The sequence below is a fragment of the Neovison vison genome, chromosome 3, assembly GCF_020171115.1.
Source record: "Neovison vison isolate M4711 chromosome 3, ASM_NN_V1, whole genome shotgun sequence".
NCBI lineage: Eukaryota > Metazoa > Chordata > Mammalia > Carnivora > Mustelidae > Neogale > Neogale vison.
The window spans coordinates 201,048,056-201,069,055 of record NC_058093.1 but is presented as its reverse complement, the minus strand read 5'-3'; the positions used below and the strand labels follow the sequence as shown (position 1 = coordinate 201,069,055).

Below are 21,000 nucleotides of genomic sequence, written 5' to 3'. Positions count from 1 at the left end.
CCGAAGCGAGGAAAGGCGCCCACCACCCCTGGCCTCGCCGTCCATGGCTGGGTGGGCCAGCCGCGTCTCTAAGGCAGCAGGCTTCTGCGTCACGGCCCCACGTACGAATTACATCTCTGCTTAAAACTCCTAGTCTGGGCCCTCCCCGCATCACACGGGACGGCCTGCTAGCCTTGGCATCTCCTTGAACAGATTTAAGCTTAAAATTCTGAACGGAACATTTAAGATGTAGGGCACTCAGGCGACCCTTAACAGTTCACCGTGACAACGGGAAACATCTGAAGTTTCAGGAGGTGTAAATTAAGCCATGGCACCCTCTCTGCAACTTACCTTCGAGATCTTCACCCACACCCAATGACGCCGATGACTCACTTTCATACTAGTTAGCGAGTGTGCACTGCACGCCCGCCCTGGGCACAGACCCTGGGTGGGTGCAGCCCACACACCCCTGGGACCCCTGAATGCCTCACTAGGCAGAGTCCCCCAGTGTATCGAGCTGGAAACCAAGGTCCAAACAGGGTAAGTGGTATTCACAGTGACTCGGGGTGTAGGTCGTAGAGGCCGTGGCCAAGCCCGTGCCTGCCTGGGGCACCCACGTGGCCCTCGGCTAGGAGTCAGGCTGAGATAGCACCCGCGCTCACACCTGGAGACTCCCTTTATACACACATATGGAGTGAAGTGGTTCTGCTTCAGAACCACTGAACCACTGTGGTTCAGAACCACGGTGGTTCTGTGTCTACAGAAACCCCCGAGCATGTCCCCCCGGCGATAAGGCGCGGAGCAGCCGAGGCGGGCCTCCGGCCTCCGCACCCACACTGACCCAGCCTCGTGGCAGGTTCTATGTCCCCGCTGCAGTGGCCTCTTCCCGGGACTCCTGTTGTTTCAACGGGAACACAGCGGTCCCCTCACTGCGTTCACGTGCTGCGGGCTTCTGCACGGGCTGTGGAGGCCCCTGTTGGGGAGGGACTGCCTGGGTGAGAGCAGGAAGGGGTGAGGTTGGCGCAGGAGGGCTCTGCTTCTCCCCTTTGTAAACACACCCCCGAGGGAGCACACCGCACTTCTACTGGTTGAAACTGGTAAATGACCTGGATTACAAGTTGTCCTTTTACAACGTCGCTGTAGCTGTCCTTTACCCTCACGTCAGGAGATGATCGGTCCGTCCGTCTTACTAATTATTAGGAGGCACATCTAAGGCCCCGTAGGATTTCACCACAAACAATTCGAGCACAGCTCTAGAAGGACTCGTCTTTAAAAATACATAAATTTAAAAATTCTTACCTTGACTCTGGACGTAGATCTTCCCCCTGGCATGCGGCTTTTGAAAAGAAAGGAAAAAGGACAAAAAGTAAATTGGATAGTCCGTTACAGCTGCGGTTTGGAAATAAAATGAAGTCTCTAAAATAAATCACCCAGGAACACGTCACGAAGGATCATCCGCGCAGCCGCTCCCACACTAGTTACTTTCTAAGAGCAGAAGTTCCTTTCGCTTTTAATGGGGGTTAGCCCATAAATATGCATCTCCAAGGTAAGCGGCACATACACAGAGGTCCTTAGGTTAGGCATGATGCGTGCGGACGGCTGTACGGTTACCACGTTAGTAGAGAGTTAGGGAAGCTCAGACAGCGAACACGCCGATGGCAGAGCCCGTGGGGAGCCTGTCCGTCGCGTGCAGAAGCCGGGGGAGACGTGTGGGAACCTTGGTTTGAGGACACAGATCCTTGAATGCAAAGACTATCCACCCGGCCCCCGCCTGTGGGGAAGGAGTTAGGAGGGGCAGGAGGCCGAAGGAGAAGAGGGAAGGGGCTGGAAGTGGGGCACTGGGCCATTTTCAGGGCAGGGGACTGCGACTCCCTGCACAGACGGGAATCTCCACTTCGCTCCGGTCCTTCGTGTCCCATCCTGCTTCTGGGGCCCCTCACGCCTGGAACGGCCGCCCCCTTTCACCACACAGCGCAGACGCACCCCCTTTTAAGATGCCCTTAAGACAGGAAGGCTTAAAAAATTTAAACTCTCCTCCCTACTAGCGAGGAAAAAAAGTTAATTTTAATGGAAAATATGGCTAATAGTCACAATTTGAAATTAAAAATTGAAGTCCAGAGCCTAACGTCCCATTTGCTGTAGTTCCAATCTCACTAGAAAGCTGGAGAGACTTTTACTGGTGTGCAGAGGAGGACAGGGTGCTGCTGCTTCGACCGGCCCCCGGAAAGGGTGCTCACGTACCAGAAACACCCAGCAGCCTGGTATTTATTTATTTATTTATTGCAGCCTGGTATTTAAAGTGAACACCGGTGTTAGACAAAAACAGATTCAATGTAATTCTATAGAGATTTGACTAATTAAGGGAGGGCATAATAGGGGTTTTGCCTTGCCTCTGTTTCCATCAGAAATAAGCTCTGTCTGCAGTCAGAACTGCATAAGCCCACAGTGCTCCCTTCAGGAACATTCCTTCTGAAACAAACACAAATTAACTAAATGGGTGTCTTATAACCATAAGCAGAATGAATGGACTCTCTGTGGAAATTTCTGGATTTATCAGCTGGTCTTTACATATCTTAGAGCATTATTTTCCTTAAATCTACTCAATCCGTGATAAAATAAGTAAGTATCAAGTCATCTATGGACGTTTAAAACATGTTATGAATGATATTTTAAGATCTCATCCTAGTAAGTCAAGAAAATAGAGTTACAATATAAAAAATCTGGACCTGGTTTATTTTTAATCTTTATAATAAAAGAAAACTGGCAAAAGCCAGCTGGCTTATATTGATTTTGAAAAGCATTCTCTATATTAAAATGCTCTAAATACAAATTAGCTTTCTTTTCTCAATATTTATCGTTATTTCTCTTGCCTTGAAATAATGTAAGAGTCAAAACCCTTGTGTATCAGTTCTCCTGCAAGATCAGCTCATCGATGCAGAAAGTGAAAAAGAGGGGCTGTGTGCACGTGTGTATGTGTGTGCGTGTGCGCGTGTGTTGTGCGTGTGCAGGGGTGGGGGCAGAGGCTGCTCCACTGTGTGCGTGAGAAACCGTTACCTAATCTGGCCCATTACTAGATACAAAAAGCCAGTGTCCTGTTGGAGAGATACTTACAAATACACGTGACCTTCTAACAGACCCCAAGGCTAATACATGCCTTTTTACAACGGAATAACAGATAGAAACATCACACAGATCCATTTTTAACATCTGTATGACCTTCGGAAACGAAGCTCTCTGTAAGTAGAAACCACAGCCAGTGTTGTTTTGAAATACACATACAATCGCAGGACCTACGGGTGACAAAGGTACTAATTTTTATTTTGAAATTATAATGCAATATCTGAGGACGGCTTTGTTAAAAAGTACTTTGAAAAGGGCTACAAATTGCTTTCGAACAATCAAGGTTCGTAAGTGGAAGGCTTTCAAAACATACCTATGCCAAAAAAACGCACAGGAGTTGGGGCCTTTTAGGGGGTGTGGTTCTCTTCCTTCTCTTCCCACTGTTCCCTTAGAAATTGGTTTGTAAGCAAGGAAAGAAAAGAGAAAAGGAAAAACACATGAATGGGACAAGGAGCATCTCCAGGACTGGATCAGGATCCAGGGCCCTGGGCTCCAAAGCTGGCGGCAACGCCACAACTAGGAATGCCGACAGGAACATTAGAGGGAAGATTTCTTTTTTTAAGAAACAGTGGAGTAATATTTACCTATGGAGTAAATAACTGGGGATTATTGAAGTTATTAAAAAGCATCCCCCCGCCCCCACCCCCAAGCTGCCCCAGCCATTCTGTGCCTTGGTGATTTGATGAAATCGAAGCAGTTCTGCTCACTCTAGACGTCTGCATGCCCTGGTCACAATCGTGTGAACGCGGGTCGGGGGCTGCACTCTGGAACTGACGTGCTTCCCACTCTTTGAGTTACATTAAAACTTCTCAATTCCCAGGGATCTCATTTGGGGAAGAAAAATGCAAAGAACATTTCCAGTTCCATCAAGAAATCTCGGAGGAAAGCCAATCTTAATAGAAGTTATTAAAAATGATTAGCTTCCTTGGGTACGATGGGTCCCTGAGTTGCTCCTGCAGCGTCTGCGGGGAGGGTCGCAGACAAGGAGGGCACCGAAGGCCGAAGCCCCGTGAGACGAAGGGTGGGCACCAGAACCAAAGCTGTTGTCTGTGTTCCCACTGCTGCAGTGTGGTTCCCAGGGCTAGGCGGGTACAGAGCCACGGGCCATGCAGGAGGAGGAGTCAGGCGTTCACAGGACACACGGGCAGCGCACAGAGTTGAGCGATTAGTCGGCGGGAGGCTCGTTGCGGGGGGGCTGGCGCTCACACCTGTATGGGCTTTGGGAGCTCACCTGGGCCGCCAACGGCGCATGCGACAACCTGTGAACTCTGTCTTGCTTTCTGCATTTTAATTTCCAAAACAATTTTGACGAGTACATGTGCACACTGAAAGTAAAAGCACACTTTAGCTAGGGCCTCCTATGAACCACTTCGAGAAAGTTATTTTTCTTTAACGAGTGCCGAGGCGACACACAACACTGTCACCCCAGAAGGCAGGGAGGCACGAGCTCCAAACTAAAAAAAAAAAAAAGAAAAAAGAAATCTCTAAAACGTAACAACGCCAGAAGGCTGAGCTCAGCGCTAACCTCGGCAAAGAGGACAGATGGGCCATTCTGGATATCCTCATGCTTTCTCGAATTTGATAACCACTTCAAGCAATGTTTACTCAAACTCAAGATGTTTAAAGAACCAGCTAGCTCATAAATAAATATTCGAATTTGGAGAAAATCCTGTTAGCAGAGTACTTCTTAGAAAAAGCGGGTCGATGGTGCAGTTGAATTTTCTGCAGGCCTGTGGGGGTCTGAACCCAATGAAGACCTAGTAAACCCAAGATCATTGCTTCTTTTTTTTTCTTTCTAAAGATTTTATTTATCTGACAGATCACAAGTAGGCAGAGATATAGGCAGAGAGAGGGGGGAAGCAGGCTCCCCACTGAGCAGAGAGCCCGATGTGGGGCTTGATGCGGGACTCGATCCCAGGACCCCAGGATGATGACCTGAGCTGAAGGCAGAGGTTTAACCCACTGAGCCATCCATGCACCCCAAGATCATTGCTTCTGCGGAGAGAAGAGCCTTCCATTACGATATATACCTAATTTGCTTTACTTTTTTAATTCTTGTGAAGTAGTCACATTTTGTGGTGAAAGTCTGGTGAATTCAGAGAAAGAAATCTTCACTTCGAACCCAGATTTGCATGCTGAAGGTCTATTATGTACCGTCACAAGAAGCCAACACTCTGTGCAGACTAGCTTTCCATTTCCATAAGGCATACATCAAAGTTAGCAGTGGGTAGAGAATTAGATTCCTAAAAATGCCAAATCAAGGTTATAATTTCACAAACCAGCAGAGCAGGGTTTTCCCAAAACACGACCGGTGCTGCACTTGGGTAATGAGCACTATGGAGGCCCCCCGCAGAGCTGGTGAGGGCTGGTGAGGGGCAGGAGACCCTGCCCTTCACAGAGCAGGTGAGACCTCACTTTTAGGCTGATAGAAACAACAATAAACAAGCAAGGACAATTCCAAACAAAGGCATTTCATAGGCCAAGAGACAACACAAAGCCATTGTTATTGAAATCCAATCAAACTAATTGGTGCAGTCAGCCAGAGAGAGGTGGGGGCCACAAGCAGCCCCCAGAGGGGCGCCCTGGCTTTCTCAGAGGCTGAAGGGGACCCAGGGCAGACCCTAGAAGTCCCTTCTGGGGGTTCTTTAAGATGTCTCCCACTGCCAACGCTGCGTGAGCACTCGTCTGAGCGACCTTGAAAGGTCATCCCGGCCCTTGCACACCCAGAGCTGGGCTGACCACTGCGCCAGCCTCTAGCCACATGAGACCACAGAGCCCTTGAACCAGGGCTGGTCTGAACAGAGACGCGCCCGAGTGCAAAAGGTACACTGGATTTTGAAGACCCGATGCAAACACACACACACACACACACACACACACGAACTATCTCATTAGTCATTTTTACATTGATCACATGTTGAAATAAGATTTTGGATACACACAGTGTGCAACAAAGAACTTGGCCTTTTCACGACACCTCTGGGAAATAACCTCCTTGAGACCTGACAGAGCCTCTTCGTCTAGGCGGGGCCGGGCCCAATCACTGGTCTTTGGCGGGGGAGCCGGCCATCCCACAAAGACCACCCACGAGATTTAGGGTGGGGCCTTGGAGCCGAGTGGCATCTGTCCACTTGGACACTGCCATTAGCCATGTGGGCAGCCGGTCGGTCCAGCCTACAGAGGAAAGTTCGAGTGAAGACAGATGCTCTGGCGGGCGACCCTGTCAGATCAGTGATCAGAGGGCAGAAGAGCTGGACTCCGAGGGGGAGACGGCAAGGGTGCCTTTGCCCTGCACAGCTCTATGATGTGGCTGGTTTTAGTCTGATAAAGTCTACGACTTCCCTAGAATAAACCATAAGCACGAGTAGAATAACCGCCAGTGAGTTCTCTCTCATCTGGGATCACTGTAATCTGATTCTGGTTTGACAGTAATTAGGTGGGATTAACTAAGCGACTCCCTGAGTCAGGCCTGCGCCCTGAAATAAAGAATACAGAATTCAAAACAAAAGCTGGCAATTCGATAATGAAGAGCCAAATTTAATTACTCAAGAAACATCGCTGTGCAGAACACATAAGCAGAAATCATCTCTCTACAAAAATCCATCTAAAATAATTATATAAGTGTGGCTGAATAATGAAGCTTTACGTTATTTATATGTACACTGTATTTGTAAAAGATAATCAGATAAAGGTATTGAGCGGAACTTTACTGAAAAATCCTCCACCAACAGGACACAAGCCGTATTAAAAACCCAGGCTCACACTGGAAGCTAGTAACCAGCGCCCGCCGCTGTAAACTCTAAACCGCAAACACCCTTTCCTTATCATTAGCTTTTATTATAATCTCTTACATCATCACCTCAGGCTGAACTTTCGCTGCCTGCTCAATTTTTTCTTTTTTTTAAATGCTTTGCCAGATACTTGGAAAAGTATCTTTCTGAAAAGCGAGAGCCCTGACCCAGGATCATCTGGGAACCCGAGTTACAGCCAGGGTTGGACCTGGCTCCATGGGTGCGTCATCGCTGCTATGGTGCCCCCTGCCCGGACTGGGCCTGCTTCCCTTGTCGCTACCTATGACAGTGAAGCTCGGGGAGGAAGAACCCTGCGGCCGGCACTTTGCACCGGTGACCCAGGCTCTGGCCTGCAAGGGCGCCCTCTCCCGAGCCAGCCTCACACTGCAGCTGCGGCCCCCACACGGCCGCCGGAGTCCCATACTCAGCCCCGATTCAGGGCGTCTGGGACTCAGGGTCCACTTCTCTCCCTTCCCAAACTCCTTCACTTGAGTTCTTCCAAAATTTATTGGCAAAAATCTTAAATCATATTATTATTCTTGAGTCCCACTTTATTTCCTCCTTATATGCTACAGTCTTCCCACACAAATATGTATCCAGAAACTAGTACTTAGGTTAAAAAAACCTTGTCAAACTGCACTTACAGGTAAAATGGCACAAGAGCAAACTTTAACACAAATATTGCAGAATACAAGTGTGTGCATCTGTGTGTGTCCACGTGCCAGGGGGACGACTGGAGGTTAAGAACAAAAGAACGTGAGCAGGGGCTGGGAATGGGGCACGCCTCTATTCTTGCTGCTTTCACTTACGCGTGGAAATTTCTGTCCTAAAAAGTTCTAAAGAAGGATCTGTCCCTGGTAAATTCAGTTCAACAAATATCTTTTGAACACGAGGATGTGTTACCCTCTGGGGACTCACAGTGAATCCTACTTCGTGCCTATCCTCAAGGAGCTCTTGACCACACAGGGTGAAGGCAGAGACAAGCACCAAGGAACTCCCTTCCTGCGTCCGTAAGGGAGGAAGCCCCTCCCCTTACGAGGCCGGCTGTACCCCCACTCCTCCACTTGCTTGGCCAGAGGAACAGGAGAAAACTATTACTCAAGCACAAGTTCCAAGAAGGCTTTCTCCCTGGTGCAGAGCCTCACGGGGGACAGAGACCAGGGGAGAGAGTCCGTGGCTGTCCCCAGCCCCCCACAAAGGCCCGGTCACGGCACCTGGAGGCCACCCAGACCCCCCCGCCTGGCTGAGCTGACCCGGGCAACACAAAGAATGACAGGAAGTGTGTGATTTAAGGCACTGTATTTGGTGAAGTTTGTTATATCACAAAAATAACAGATACAGTAAGCAAACGCATCCATACCGACTTGGGAGGGTCCTAAGGTCCGCAGACAAAGGTGACATTTGAGAAGGAGACGCTTGGGGGCAGGACAAGGACCAGCCACTTTGACAGGTCAAAGCTCCCTCTCACGTCTGGCTAAGACCGTTGGATCCCCACACGGGCTGCTCCATACGATGAGTGTCGGCTGAGCTACGTAAAGAAAAGCCAGCATCTCGCTGATCGCTCACTGGGAAGGGGCAAGCCTTTTCGGATCGGTGGAGGTGTTACTCTTGGGTATTTACACGAGAACTCAACAAGTGGTAACGTCCTAAACTTAGACGCGACAGGGACCCTGAAGTCCCGTCACGCTCTGCCCCACCGGAGCCCACGCGTCCAGCTCACGCTTTGGACGGATCCTGTCCCGACGCAGGGCTCTGTCGTGCTGCCTGTCAGTCACAGGGAAAACACGGTTCACGGAGCATTGCGGACCTCCCACATGACAAAGCGTGTCCTCACACTACAGAAACACAACAATCGTGCTTGTCCATCGGACACTGATCTCACCAGGGAGGTCCTCACGCCCGGGGAGGCTGGCGACCACAGGGTGCCTTTCCAGAGTTCCCGTTTTTGCTCAACAAAATGCCATGTGCTTATCGCTGGCCACAAAGACCACCAGGGCTCTGCTTCACGGGACTGGCTCGATCCACTCATTTTTAAGAAGCGGGGTAACAAATGCCCGCATCCATGTTCCCGGTTTGTCTGCCGGTCACACTTTCGGATACAAAATTGGGGAAAGACGGGTTGGGTTTGCAGCTCTGGCCCCTGAGAGCCTCTCCTCCGGGTGAGCACCACGCCTCGCTCGGAAGGCGGCGCGCATCGCACGCACTCTCCCTGGGCCATCACACCGAACGTGCAAAATGCATGTATTCAGGGCCAATATCTGATCAAATTAATATTTTTTATGGCTTCATCAAGGAGATCTTAAAGTGATGTTTTTTTTAACTACAAGGGGCGTGCAGATGATCAAAGACCAGCTCAGATGGGGCTCCTGCATTCGTTAGGAAGAAAGGGTCCGTGGTTTCCCTGAGTTCCCAGAGGTGAGGAAGGGAAACTGTGTGTTACGATGCAAATGGCTGACCCTGTGGGGCCCAGGGAGGGGGGAGCCCCACTCCTACACCACCCAGACAGCCCCGTGGGTCCAACAGAAAACCAGCAGCCTGACATTTATCATCCGGAGATTTTCTCTTTATTAAGTTGCCCTGAAAAATGCAGCCTCCAGTTCCTGCCTAGGAAGTGTGTGATGTGAAGGAGGCGGGCGCTGCCGGCCACGGGCATGAGCGGACCCGCTCACGCACAGAGCTGGTAGCCGTGCTGAGCCATCACGGGCCCCACAGAACTCTGCACGCACCCTCGCCCCCCACGCGGCAGTCCCACGCGCCAGATGTGACCGACAGGAATTCTACACAGAAGGTGCAGAGCCTGTAACGTGCCCCGACAGGAAGGATGCCGACAGACAGTAAGGGCATCCCTGGGGGCACAACAGATGAGCCAGCCCCACACTGGGAACCATGGTGCCGGCGACCAGGGCGCCCTGCAGGTCCCCGCAGCAGACAGCAGAGTCGCCAGGGCAAAGTGGCCCCTGGGACAGCCGGTTCTGTTCCGCAGACGCCAGCTCTGCCACAACTTCCCCTCATGCGCCACTGAGAACGCCTCCCACCAGCTCAGCCCGCCTGCCCCCACATCATCCATCAGTAAGGGATCCACTTGGGGAGCGACAAAGCCCTCTAGCCCTTCAAGCTCTTCAGGGAAACAGTCCCAGTGTGGGAGCTACATGCACCACCAAAGATCGCTGCTCTCTGTGCCCGCGGGGGCCGCCACCTTTAGCCCGCAGCCCGGACATCACCCACTCTGAGCGCGGCCGAAGAAAACAACATTAGAAGATGCAGCGCCGGGTGGTTTCTGCTGTTCAGCAGCAATATTAAAAAAAAACCAGTCAAGTCTTAAGAATATCTGCACAAGGGCGCCTGGGGGGCTCAGTCGGTTAAGCGTCTGCCTTCAACTCAGGTCACGATCCTGGAGGCCCAGGATCGAGTCCCACATTGGGCTCCCAGCTCAGCAGGAGTCTGCTTCTCCTGCCGATCTCTTTTCTCTCATGCTCTCTCTCATTCTCTCAAATAAATGAAAAAAGTCTTAAAAAGAAAAGAGTATCTGCACAAATTAAAAACCAGCAACATACAGGGGACATTGTACACTCTTGTGGCCGTATCAGGCAGGGTCGGCAGAAACACTGTCCGTTCCCATCCCAGCACCACGCAGCCTCCACCCCTGCCGCCTCCCCAGCTCTCCCCCATCATCTCCCCAGCTCCTCCTGCCGCCTCCCCAGCTCTGCCCCCACCACGTCCCCAGCTCCTCCTGCTGCCTCCCCAGCTCAGCCAGCATGACAGCAAAATCAACACATACCCACTGTGTCTGCGCCGTTTCCTTCATTGACTCTGTGAAAGCGACAGCAAATCTAGTAAGATGAACAGAAATAAGGAAAACAGTTAGGGCAGAATTCAATGAACATAACTAGGGAACAGCTCTTTGGAACAAACTGCGAGAGACCAGGCGAGAGGCTGAACTTCAAGTACCTCCATCTCCATCACGTGTGGCCAGCGGCCCTCAGGGCACCCTCCAGTCACATCAAAACAAGCGTGTGTGCAAGGAACAAACACACGGTGCTCCGCATTTCAATTTTTTATTGTTGCTCCTTCCACACAAGGTCAGAAAAGCAGGGGAAAAGTCAGAGAACCAGATGCAGGAGAGAAGCAGAGGATTTAGTTAATCCACGCGGAACCTCCAAGGACGGGCTGTCCGGTCCACTGGCTTCAGCGAGGGAAGGCCGTGCGGATGTGCTCACAGCTCCGCGAACACGCAAGGGTCAGGAATGTTAACGCCGCGTTTACCAAGCAATGGCTGTCTCTGGAAGTGGGGCCCGGTACCCAGGGGATGAACCAGGAACACCTCACGGGAGCCAGACAGCAAGCTATTGCTCGAAACTGGTGCGGGCCGGGAGGGCATGGGAGTCAGAGCATCCGCAGAGAAAAACTAAGGAGCGGGGAATAGGGTCAATGACAGAAGGACGTGTCTTTCACCCCCTAACACTGTTTCTAGATAAATGCACGGTGCAGCCGGAGGTGCTCGTGGGAAGCTAACCCGCTCCTCCGCTCCCACGGGAACGCCTGGCCCCTGGCTCTGTGCGCTGTGACTCTCCCGGCCCTTGGAGTCATGGTGGCACCCGGCAGGCAGGCAGAAATACCCATCGACGGACACACGAGCAAGCGTGGCCGGGTCCAGCCATACATTCCAGCAGGCCAGAGCTCAGAGTGGGGAAGAAAGGAGAGCATACAGTACAGCAGGGCCGAGTGCAGGAGAGGGAGCTCCGGAACCCCTGCCCAGGGCTGGCTGTCACTGTCCCCAGCCCGTCACCCTTCCCGCCAGCATGTCCCGTTCGCTCGGGATCCATCGCTGGGGGATCCATGGCACAGCTGAAGACCAAAGGGAGGAATGAGGCCCTGGGAGGGTCTTCCTCAGGAAGCGCGCACGCGGACGTGTTTCCAAAGTTGGGGGAGGGAGGGCCGGCGCCAGCGCCATCATCTCCATTTATTCCGCGGTGGCAGGCAACACCTCCACCCTTGCGGCCCTCCCTACAGACACTGGCCCCGGGTTTACACCCACCGACCTAGGAGACAACCCTGAAGAGGGTTTTGAGCCCACCGATCCTCAAAAAATAAAGAAATTTAAAATAACACATTTCTTACAAAAAAATGTGAAACTGCCACTTTTGCACTTGGGATGAATTATCGCCATTTCAAAACGTCCTCACCTTCATAGGTGACTTTCTTAGTCAAAAACATCTTTAGGAACATCATAGTTCAAAAACCTCATGAAAGGACGGACACTGAGCCGTCCTGACCTACAATTTCACACGCTCTAACCCGCCAGGACACATTTCCTAATGGTGAAACTATTTCTGAGCCAATTTATTTCCCATAAGCTCTCTTTTGCTCATTTGTGGATGATATTAAATTTTTCTAAAATGCACCTGGATGATCTTTCACAAAAAAATATCCACAAGTTTCAGACTCCTTACCTAACTTGTATTTATAATTACCAAATACTTATCATACTATAATACAAGCCAAAAAGCTGGCGTGGAAGTGAGTTCAGTACTATACCATGCAGAAAAAAAAAGTTTTACTACTAAAAAAGTTCAAAAATAAGCCTCATAAGAAAAATGTAACTATTTAAAAGTATTTGATTAAAAATGAAACTCATTATAAGGTGAGATAAGTTCAATACTTTTACAGAAAAGTATACTGTACACTGTCCGGCAAGAAATCTAATGATTCATCAGGCCTCCCTGCCCGCTGACTTCCATCAATACTCCCCCGAAATGAAAATCAATGTGTTTTAATAACAATGCAATGAATGATGCTAACAGTAATACTGTGCAATGAATTCATTCAATACTGTTTCTACCCAGCAGAATTATTTCTTCCGTAAGACCGTGCGAAACTGCATGAATCCAAAGGTAATTAATTTTCAGAGTCTGAGAGCAACAACATGGAGAAAACCTATAATGACGGATCACCTTTCAAAATCAACCCCAACTCGACCTTTGGTGCCTGTGATTCTCTCTGGCGGATGCACACACTCGCACGCGCACGTGGGGCACATTCTCTACTCAGACCAGGTTGTGTGGCCACATTTATGGCCGGGAAGTTCTCAGGAGGAAGAGGGTCCTAAAATGGAATGATATTTCACAGTAACCCTAGTTTTCAGGAGCGAGACAGACTCCTGCCTTGTGAAAAGCGGGGGCTGCCTTGGGTTGCATCCTGGAACGTGGAGTGCGTCCTTTCTAAGGGATCGGGAATGCTCCAGTGACATAAAGACACAACGAGTTCTGGATTCCCTGAACAGAGCTTCTCAACCGTGAGAGGGCTAGAGACGAGCCACAGACATTGCATGGCTGGCCCTTTACTGGGGGCATGGGAGCAACCTACACGTCCACAGACAGACAAACGGATATGAAAGTGTAGTAAGCACATACACCGGAATGCTACTGAGCCTTGAAGGAAGAGGCAATCCTGCCAGCGCAAGCACGTGGGTGAACCTGGAGGACAGGAGGCTCAGCGTAGGGAGCCAGACACGGAAGGACAAATCCTGTGCGATCTGCCTGACAGGACAATCCAAAACCGTCTGACTTCTAGAAGCAGGAAGTAGGACGGTGGCTGCCAGGGGCCAGGGGAGGGGGAGAACAGGAAGGGATTCAGCAAAGGGCACAAAGTTTCCCTTGTACAAGGTGAGTAGGTCCTGGAGACCCCCTGGAGCCTACAGCTCCCGCTGCTGTAACTTACACTTGTGAATCTGCAAAGAGGGCAGATTTCGTGTTAAGGGCTCTCATCAGGATAGTAACCTCCGGAGTGTGGGAGGAAGGTTTGGAGGGGATAGAGGTGTTTAGGGCACAGAACGCGATGATGGTTTCACTGATGAAGACTCATCTTCACACTCATCAGGCTGCGGACCTTCATTCCAAGCAGCTTCTCTTTTCCACACCAATCATGCCTCAGTGCAGTGTTGTTTTTAAAGAATTAATAAAGCAGTTTGTCTACATTAAAAAAAATGGATTGCCTGCTTTGTTTTTTTTTTTTTATATAATAATTCAAAGATTTACAAGAGTTGAAAGGCTGGGGTCTCGGTAAGCTTTGGATTCAGGGTGACTCCACACTCAGGTAGGACTCGCTCTGTGCCCCAGAAAACCAGGGGTGCCTGGCAGTGACCGACTGCATGGCACCCTCTGGACCCTTCTGCAGAATCACCCCAGAAAGCCTGCCAGTTGCCTCTTCACTGATGAACAGAAGAGCTCTTGGCTTTAGGTCCCAGTGACTATTTGGGTTTTGCTTTATTTTCTTTAGTCTTTTAAAACAACTTTCATATGGACATAGAGGATTTCTATGCTGTTACTGCTGTGTTAGGTATTACCACCATCTTTGCGATACACAGGAACGGGGGTGATTTTCTTCCCCACCTGTCCTTATAGCTCACACTGCTATAGAAATATGACTAAGTATGGCTGGATAAGAGAACTGGGGAGCACGGCTCTGGATTCTGGACTAGGGGCAACAACTCCCCCCAGGGGCTAGAAACACGTTAAACTCTGGCTGCGGTGCTGGCAGGTCTCACCAGTATGCGGTGTCCAGCCAGGCTCGGGGAAGTGAAGCACGGCCCCCACAAGGAATGACTGTTCTGCCCCAAACGCCCACAGTGACCCCCCTCCCTGCTGTGTGCGCTCACTGGGCCAGAGTCGGTGTGTGCTGTTCTGAGGACTATCAGTGCGCCCCTTCGACCCGGCAGGAAAAAAGAGAGAAAAAGGGCAGAATCTGGTCATTTGCAATGATGGGAATAATTCTAATAATTCTGATAATTCTAACCTTCCGAGAAGGCTGGCCCAATGGGAACCATCATTGAGTAATTATTCGTGAGCAATAACTTGCTCACCATGACTCTTCGTGGCAAAATTAAAATGTGCACATGAAAGAAAAAAGTGAAATGAAAAAAAAAAAAAAGAGAGAGCTTGGGTTTTTTATGGTAAGACGGGAACCTCCCAAAGGCGGCCCTTCTGAATCGCCTGGTTTCAGTGAACTCTGCCCAAATGCTTAGCCCCCGGGAGGTTCTCAGCCATATTACCTGGCTTCTTCGAGGACCTTTCCCATCACTTCGTTTTTTTCTCTGTGGTTAACATCTTCATTTAAATCAGTTCCACCAAAGATGATTCCAAATGGGATTCCATGACCTGCAAAATGATGACAGTTAATGAAGCACAGCGAGGCTTTGGAAACAGCCCTTGCCATCCTGTCCCACAGCAGACGCGAGAACGTGTTCCCTGAACTTGGCAGACCGTGTGGGGTTTGTTTCCTTTTGTCCAGCTCACCTGAGGGCGGACCAGGCATTATGGTTATACACACCAGGACGTGGGGGTTAATCAGCTCAGACCACCAGGGCCAGCACCCTTTAGAATCAATTAGCTTTACATTTAAACAAGTGAAAAACAGAGCAGCCACCGTCTGTCAAAGCCGAGCTGCCTGCTCCCGGGAGAAAGAGCGCAGACCCAGTGCAGCCAGCTGGGACCCCAGAGCAGGTGCCGTGCTCTTGAGGACCTACAGGAGACGTCCGGCATCCTGGCGCAATGAATTCGGGCAGGGCTCGGCACAGCTGCCGTGGGGGCCACACACCATGCACGTGACATGTGGGAGGATTCGCCAGGGAGCAAGTCTGTCCTGGGCCAGTGACAGGCTTAGTCACAGGAATGTCTGTTGAGCTCCAAAAAGCGAGGTATCAGGCATGCACAGAGCGAGCTAAACGATGTGCTGAGCAGAAGCCACACCAAAGGCCAGATGCTGGCTGGCAAGCCCCCAACTGAACCAGACCTAAGAGGGACCTTCATACTGGGTTTCTGGAACGAGCCAGCCCTCCTGAGACTCAGTAGGTCACTCAAAGGGAACTCGTCTTTCCTTTTATTTGCCTTAGAACTATTCCCATGAGTGCAAATGAGCAGATTCTGTCTTTCTTCTCTCTGGTGAGATGGCTCTTCCCCTGGAATCTGACTGCTAAGAATTCAGCCCCTAGACGCTGAGGCACCCCCAGACACACCAAAGCCGCTAGGGAGAGCAAAAGATGGGAAACAACTCAGATACAGCACTGAGGACCAGCCTTAAAAAAAAAAAAAGAAAAGAAAAAAAGCCTACGGGGTTGTGTGTGTGTGTGTGTGTGTGTTTGTGTGTACACGGACATAAAAAGACTGAAAAAAATCTATTACACGAGTGCTAGCTCATGTCTATCATGAATGATAAACACTCACATATATATAAACATACATGTGTTGTGTGTGTGTCTATACATATGTATAAACTCAGTGTAAGAACATACAGAAAACCTGGTTGTTGCTGCCTCTGGACAAGGGACCAACAACGCCACAGATCTGGGATGGCAGGGGAACATTCCTTTTTACTCTGTCACGTGTTCTGTTGTTGGCTGCTTCTTACTATGGACAGATAATGACCTTTTCCACAACCCCAGACCGAGAAAAGCACCCCTGCAGAAATGGTTCACCTTCTGTAATGGGTGTAGACATTGGGGGATGCTGAGAGAGTGAACGGTTTTAGCATGTGGGACTGACACGAATCTGGGGGCCAGAGGGAGGCATGAGGAGAGAACAGTGACCCCCACAGATGTCCATTCCTAATTGCTAGATCCTAGGAACGTTTCAGGGGAAAGGTAAATTAGGCTACGTAGAATGGAGGGTGCCAGTCAGCTAACCCTAAAATGGAAGAGATTATCCTGGACCATCCAGCGGGACCATGGGGCCCTTACATGCGGAGGAGGCAGGGGGAGGAGGAGCTCCCTGCCCTGCCACATGGTGGGGACTGCACCGGCCATGGTGGGCTCTGGGGAGGGAGGGGCTCTGAACCAGGGAGTGTGGGTCCCTCCAGAAGGTGGAAAATAAGGAAGTAGATTTGCCACAGACGCCTCCACAAAGAAAAGAGTCCCGCCAATATCTTGCTTTTAGCGCCAGGAGACCCATTTCGGCTTTCTGACCTTGAGAGCTAGAGGACAAAACACATGTGTTTTATGCCACTCGGTTTGCAGTAAATTGTGCAATAGGAAATTAATACAGCATTCCCCCACAACCTATAAAAACTGCGAGCTAAGGAAAATTAGGGTAAGGAAAATCACAGAAAGAGCCTTTTTTCCAGTGGAATCTCCCAAGACAGAAGAGCAGACACCAGCAAGATATACAGCCAGTATCACAGACAGAGAAACGAGCGCATTCAATAATTAAAATGATGGGCACCGTGAGCTGCTGGCCAAGTGGCAGCCACTCAAGTTCATCAAATCAAGGAAGACAAAACACCAGACTCTGACACCGCACCATCCTGGGTCAGAATCCTGATTCTCCACCTGGAAAACGCAGGACTTTGAGCAGGACGCCAGGTTTCTCTGAACCTCGGCCATCTCATCCATGAAACGGAGGTCATGCTAATTAGCTGACTTACTCGTGGGGTTAAATGACTCACTACATACGACCTACCAGCAGAGGATGGACTCTGTGATACTATATCACCGTGCTTTACGCCCAATAGTTGTTTAAATATAAAATCCAGATGCTCTCTGAATTAAATCAGCACTCAGACGGATGGAATGTGGAATACTTTATTTGCATTCCTATTTCTTCAATACTCATTATTGGTGAGAAAACAAAGCTTTAAATAAATAGCATGTTAGTCTTAATGACTATGCATCCATAATTATGAGTGGAAAATTCTAGAAGTCCTCTGCTATATAAAATGTTTGGAAACTCCTATTGACCCTTCAAAACCCCACTCAGGCACGCCCTTCTCTCTGACATCTTCATCGGCCCCTCGGAAGTAAATCCCCCCACTTCAATGCCATGCCATGTATCATAAGGTTTTAGGATTGATTTGTAGCCTGGAAAATCCTTGAGAACAGGCACCATGGCTTATTAATTTTGTACCCCTTGCTCCTGATACAATGCCTGCTCCCAAGCTAAATCTTTGAAAAGCCTTTGTGGAAATGAACAAAGCTTGAAAAGTGATCTACAAACTACTTTCCAAGTGCATTTACTTGGAGCTGCCGAAGCGACTGGTCCTCGTTCATCAATCAATGCCTCCACTGAAAATGTGTCCTTCCTGGGAGTCTGCTGAGAAAAAACATCACAGTTTCCCGAACCTGGCTCCTTAATCAGCCACCTGACACCATCTGCTTCCTCACCAGGTTCGAGCCTGAAGCCGATTCTTAACAAGAAACCGAAAAAGAGCTTTATTGAAGCACTTCTCACCCAGCTTCCTGCCAACGTTGGATCACCGGGCCCATTTTCTTTGTGTGTCACTTAGGGCAGATGAAGGAGGGCCCAGGAAACCCCCTACACTAGCGGTCATCTGCTGTATTTTATACAGGGAAGCTACGAAGTTCTCTTTGCATGCACTTGAAAGACAAGTGGGTATACACGTTGAACGTCTTTCACAGACATGTCCAAGGGGAGGAACACATGCAATGCATTCATTAAACAAAGCATTAAGATTCATATTGTTGGGGCGCCTGGGTGGCTCAGTGGGTTAAAGCCTCTGCCTTCTGCTCAGGTCATGATCCTGGGGTCCAGGATCGAGCCCCACATCTGGCTCTCTGCTCCACAGGGAACCTGCTTCCTCCTCTCTCTCTGCCTGCCTCTCTGCCTACTTGCGATCTCTGTCTGTCAACTAAATAAAACCTTAAAAAAAAATTCACATTTTTTAATACTTGCATTGTACCTGCAAAATAGCTATAATAAATGTTAATATTGTTAATATGCTATTTCTCAGAACTTGAATATTCTTCTTAGCATCTTTATTTACCTAATTATTCTCTCAGTAAATACTGGTTTTAAAAAGAAAAGCAAACTTCCACTTGTCCATGCCATTAAGGTTTTATTTAGATATATTTACTGCGCACAGACACGTAAGTGTGGCCGGTTATTATTTGGCAACGTGTATCTGCTATAAAAATACAGAGATATGCCCTGAGAGGGGGCCGTGCCCCACTTAGAAAATCAAATTTAAAACAAACGGGCCCTGCAGACGCCTCCTCACCACGACACTGTTTACAGCTGAGGAGGACAGTGGAAATAGGAACTGACTGCTCCTATCACGCTGTCGAAGACCATTCAATGAGGGGGGAAACACTACTAACATATCAGTAGGTAAGACAGATCGCTAAACTGTGATACAATCCACAAATTGCACAGAGAGAAGGATGAGAATGTCAGACACGGCATCCATAGTGCTTAGCCCAGGAAGCATGAATTAGTATTTCTTTAAAAGATGTTGCAAGTTTATATTGTACAAGTATAACTTTTTGTGTAAATTTAATTTTGAAAAAAAAAAAACACGAAATCAATAAAACCAAACATGTACAGGAAACGCAGTCACATCTGGGTAGTGAAACTCAAGGGGCTGTATTTCCTTCTTTGTACTTTTAAGAAGTTTCCAAATGATCTGCTTCCGCAATTTAAAAAAAAAAAAACCACAATTAAATGCTCTACATTTTAAAATATGGTTTAATCCAAGGGTACCTCGGTGGCTCAGTCAGTACCGTTTCCGACTCCTAGTTTCGGCTCTGGTCGTGAGCTCAGGGTCGTGAGTTCGAGCCCCCTGTTGGGCTCTGCGCTGAGCACAGAGTCGGCTTGAGATCCTCCCTCACCCTCTGCCCCTCCTGCTCACGCTCTCTCTCCCCAAATAAGTAAATATTCAAAAAACATAACTTTAAGAACTATATACTTTCATCTATGGAAGACTTAGAAACATATGAAATCGTGCCCAGCCGGCTGCCAGCACAGGGCAGCCCAGCGCGGGGAATGGAGAGGAAGCGGCCCTGGATGCAGGACTGAGGGTCACAAAGTCTACCTGCCGATGGTGACCGGAGCACTGCTCACGGTCTGTGGCTCGGGGAGAGTGTGCTTGCAAAGACATGAGCTTTAAGAACACACGTTCCACCACGTGGACGGCAACTGGAAATACACACGCAAACAGAAGCCGGGCTAAGTTCATGAGCAGCGGTGCTGCTTCGGGTCCCAGCGTCTGTTCGACCAAAGCAGGAAGACTCGTTTCCCTCGTGCGATGGGTTCTAGGGAGAGCGCCCTGCCCTCCTCCTAGTACTTGGAGAGAAAGCTTAAGTGACTTTGTGCTTTTCCTCCACTTATTTGATGTGATGTGACCAGAGCGAGAGGAAACAGGTCTTTCCGTCTATTGGTTGACTCGGACTGGAATGACCTTTCTGGAGGGCAATTTGTCCCTGTCAATCCAAATGAAAAATACACAGTCCTCTGGCCACAGGTTATTTGAGGAATTTAATCCACCAAATATCCCCACAGAGTGAAGTAAAAAATGTAATCACACTTGCTGTGGCTTTACCTGTAATAGCAAAAGTAAGGTAGACTTTTAATAAACACAGTGCATTCTTCTGGTGGAATACTGCGCAGTCAGGAAAAAAATGAGGCAGAAGGAGGTCTGCTGATTTGGAAAGATCACTAAGATATGTAGTTCAAGTGTACTTAAAGATAGAGTCACACAGTTGTGGAAGTAAAGTACACTCCACATGTATATGTGTAAGACATTAAAAATGCATAGTTTTATAGACAATAATATACCCGATGGTAAACAGAATCACTAGCCCCAGGGAGGAAGCCTACTGAGTGCAGAACAGACTTCCATGGGTCAGTTACAACCTTGTAAAAGTTCCCAAGAGCTTTAAAATAATGGACTATATCTTGGCCTTTACGCTTTTTTTGTATTTTGAGATTGATTGCAGACTCTATGTCCCAGGACATCTGCAGCAGAATTCCAAGTCGTATTTATTCAGAGGAAAAGAGCTCTTGGGAGTAATACTTTGAGGAAACCATCCCCATGGATGGAAAACATTTTGTGCAGATGGTTCAAGCAGGGCTGCAAAAGCACGGAGGCACGGGTAGATTCTCCTAGGTTCCTAAGCAGAGATGTCCGTCCAGAGGTACTTGCTGCTGTGACTGTGGGAGAAAAGCACGGAAGACAGCTTCAGTGTTCCAATGGAAGCTCGGTGACACGATGGTGCCCCCAAGCATGGAAGGTTCCACAAGTCTTGGCAGAATGAGGTAGATTATACTTGCGCTGCTGCAGAAACATCTCCCAGAAGAACCGCCGGGTGGTACAAAGCAAGACCCTG

The 21,000-nt window shown here is 49.2% G+C and overlaps 1 protein-coding gene across 1 annotated transcript in view; it reads right to left on the bottom strand.

Annotated features, from left to right (window-relative positions):
• Window positions 1–21,000, bottom strand: part of GLT1D1 (glycosyltransferase 1 domain containing 1) — an 82,688-nt gene that overhangs the window by 45,860 nt on the left and 15,828 nt on the right. Inside the window, 3 exon segments of the mRNA XM_044243541.1 lie at window positions 1,279–1,315; window positions 10,669–10,720; window positions 14,938–15,043. Of these exon segments, the coding sequence (XP_044099476.1) occupies window positions 1,279–1,315; window positions 10,669–10,720; window positions 14,938–15,043 (195 nt within the window).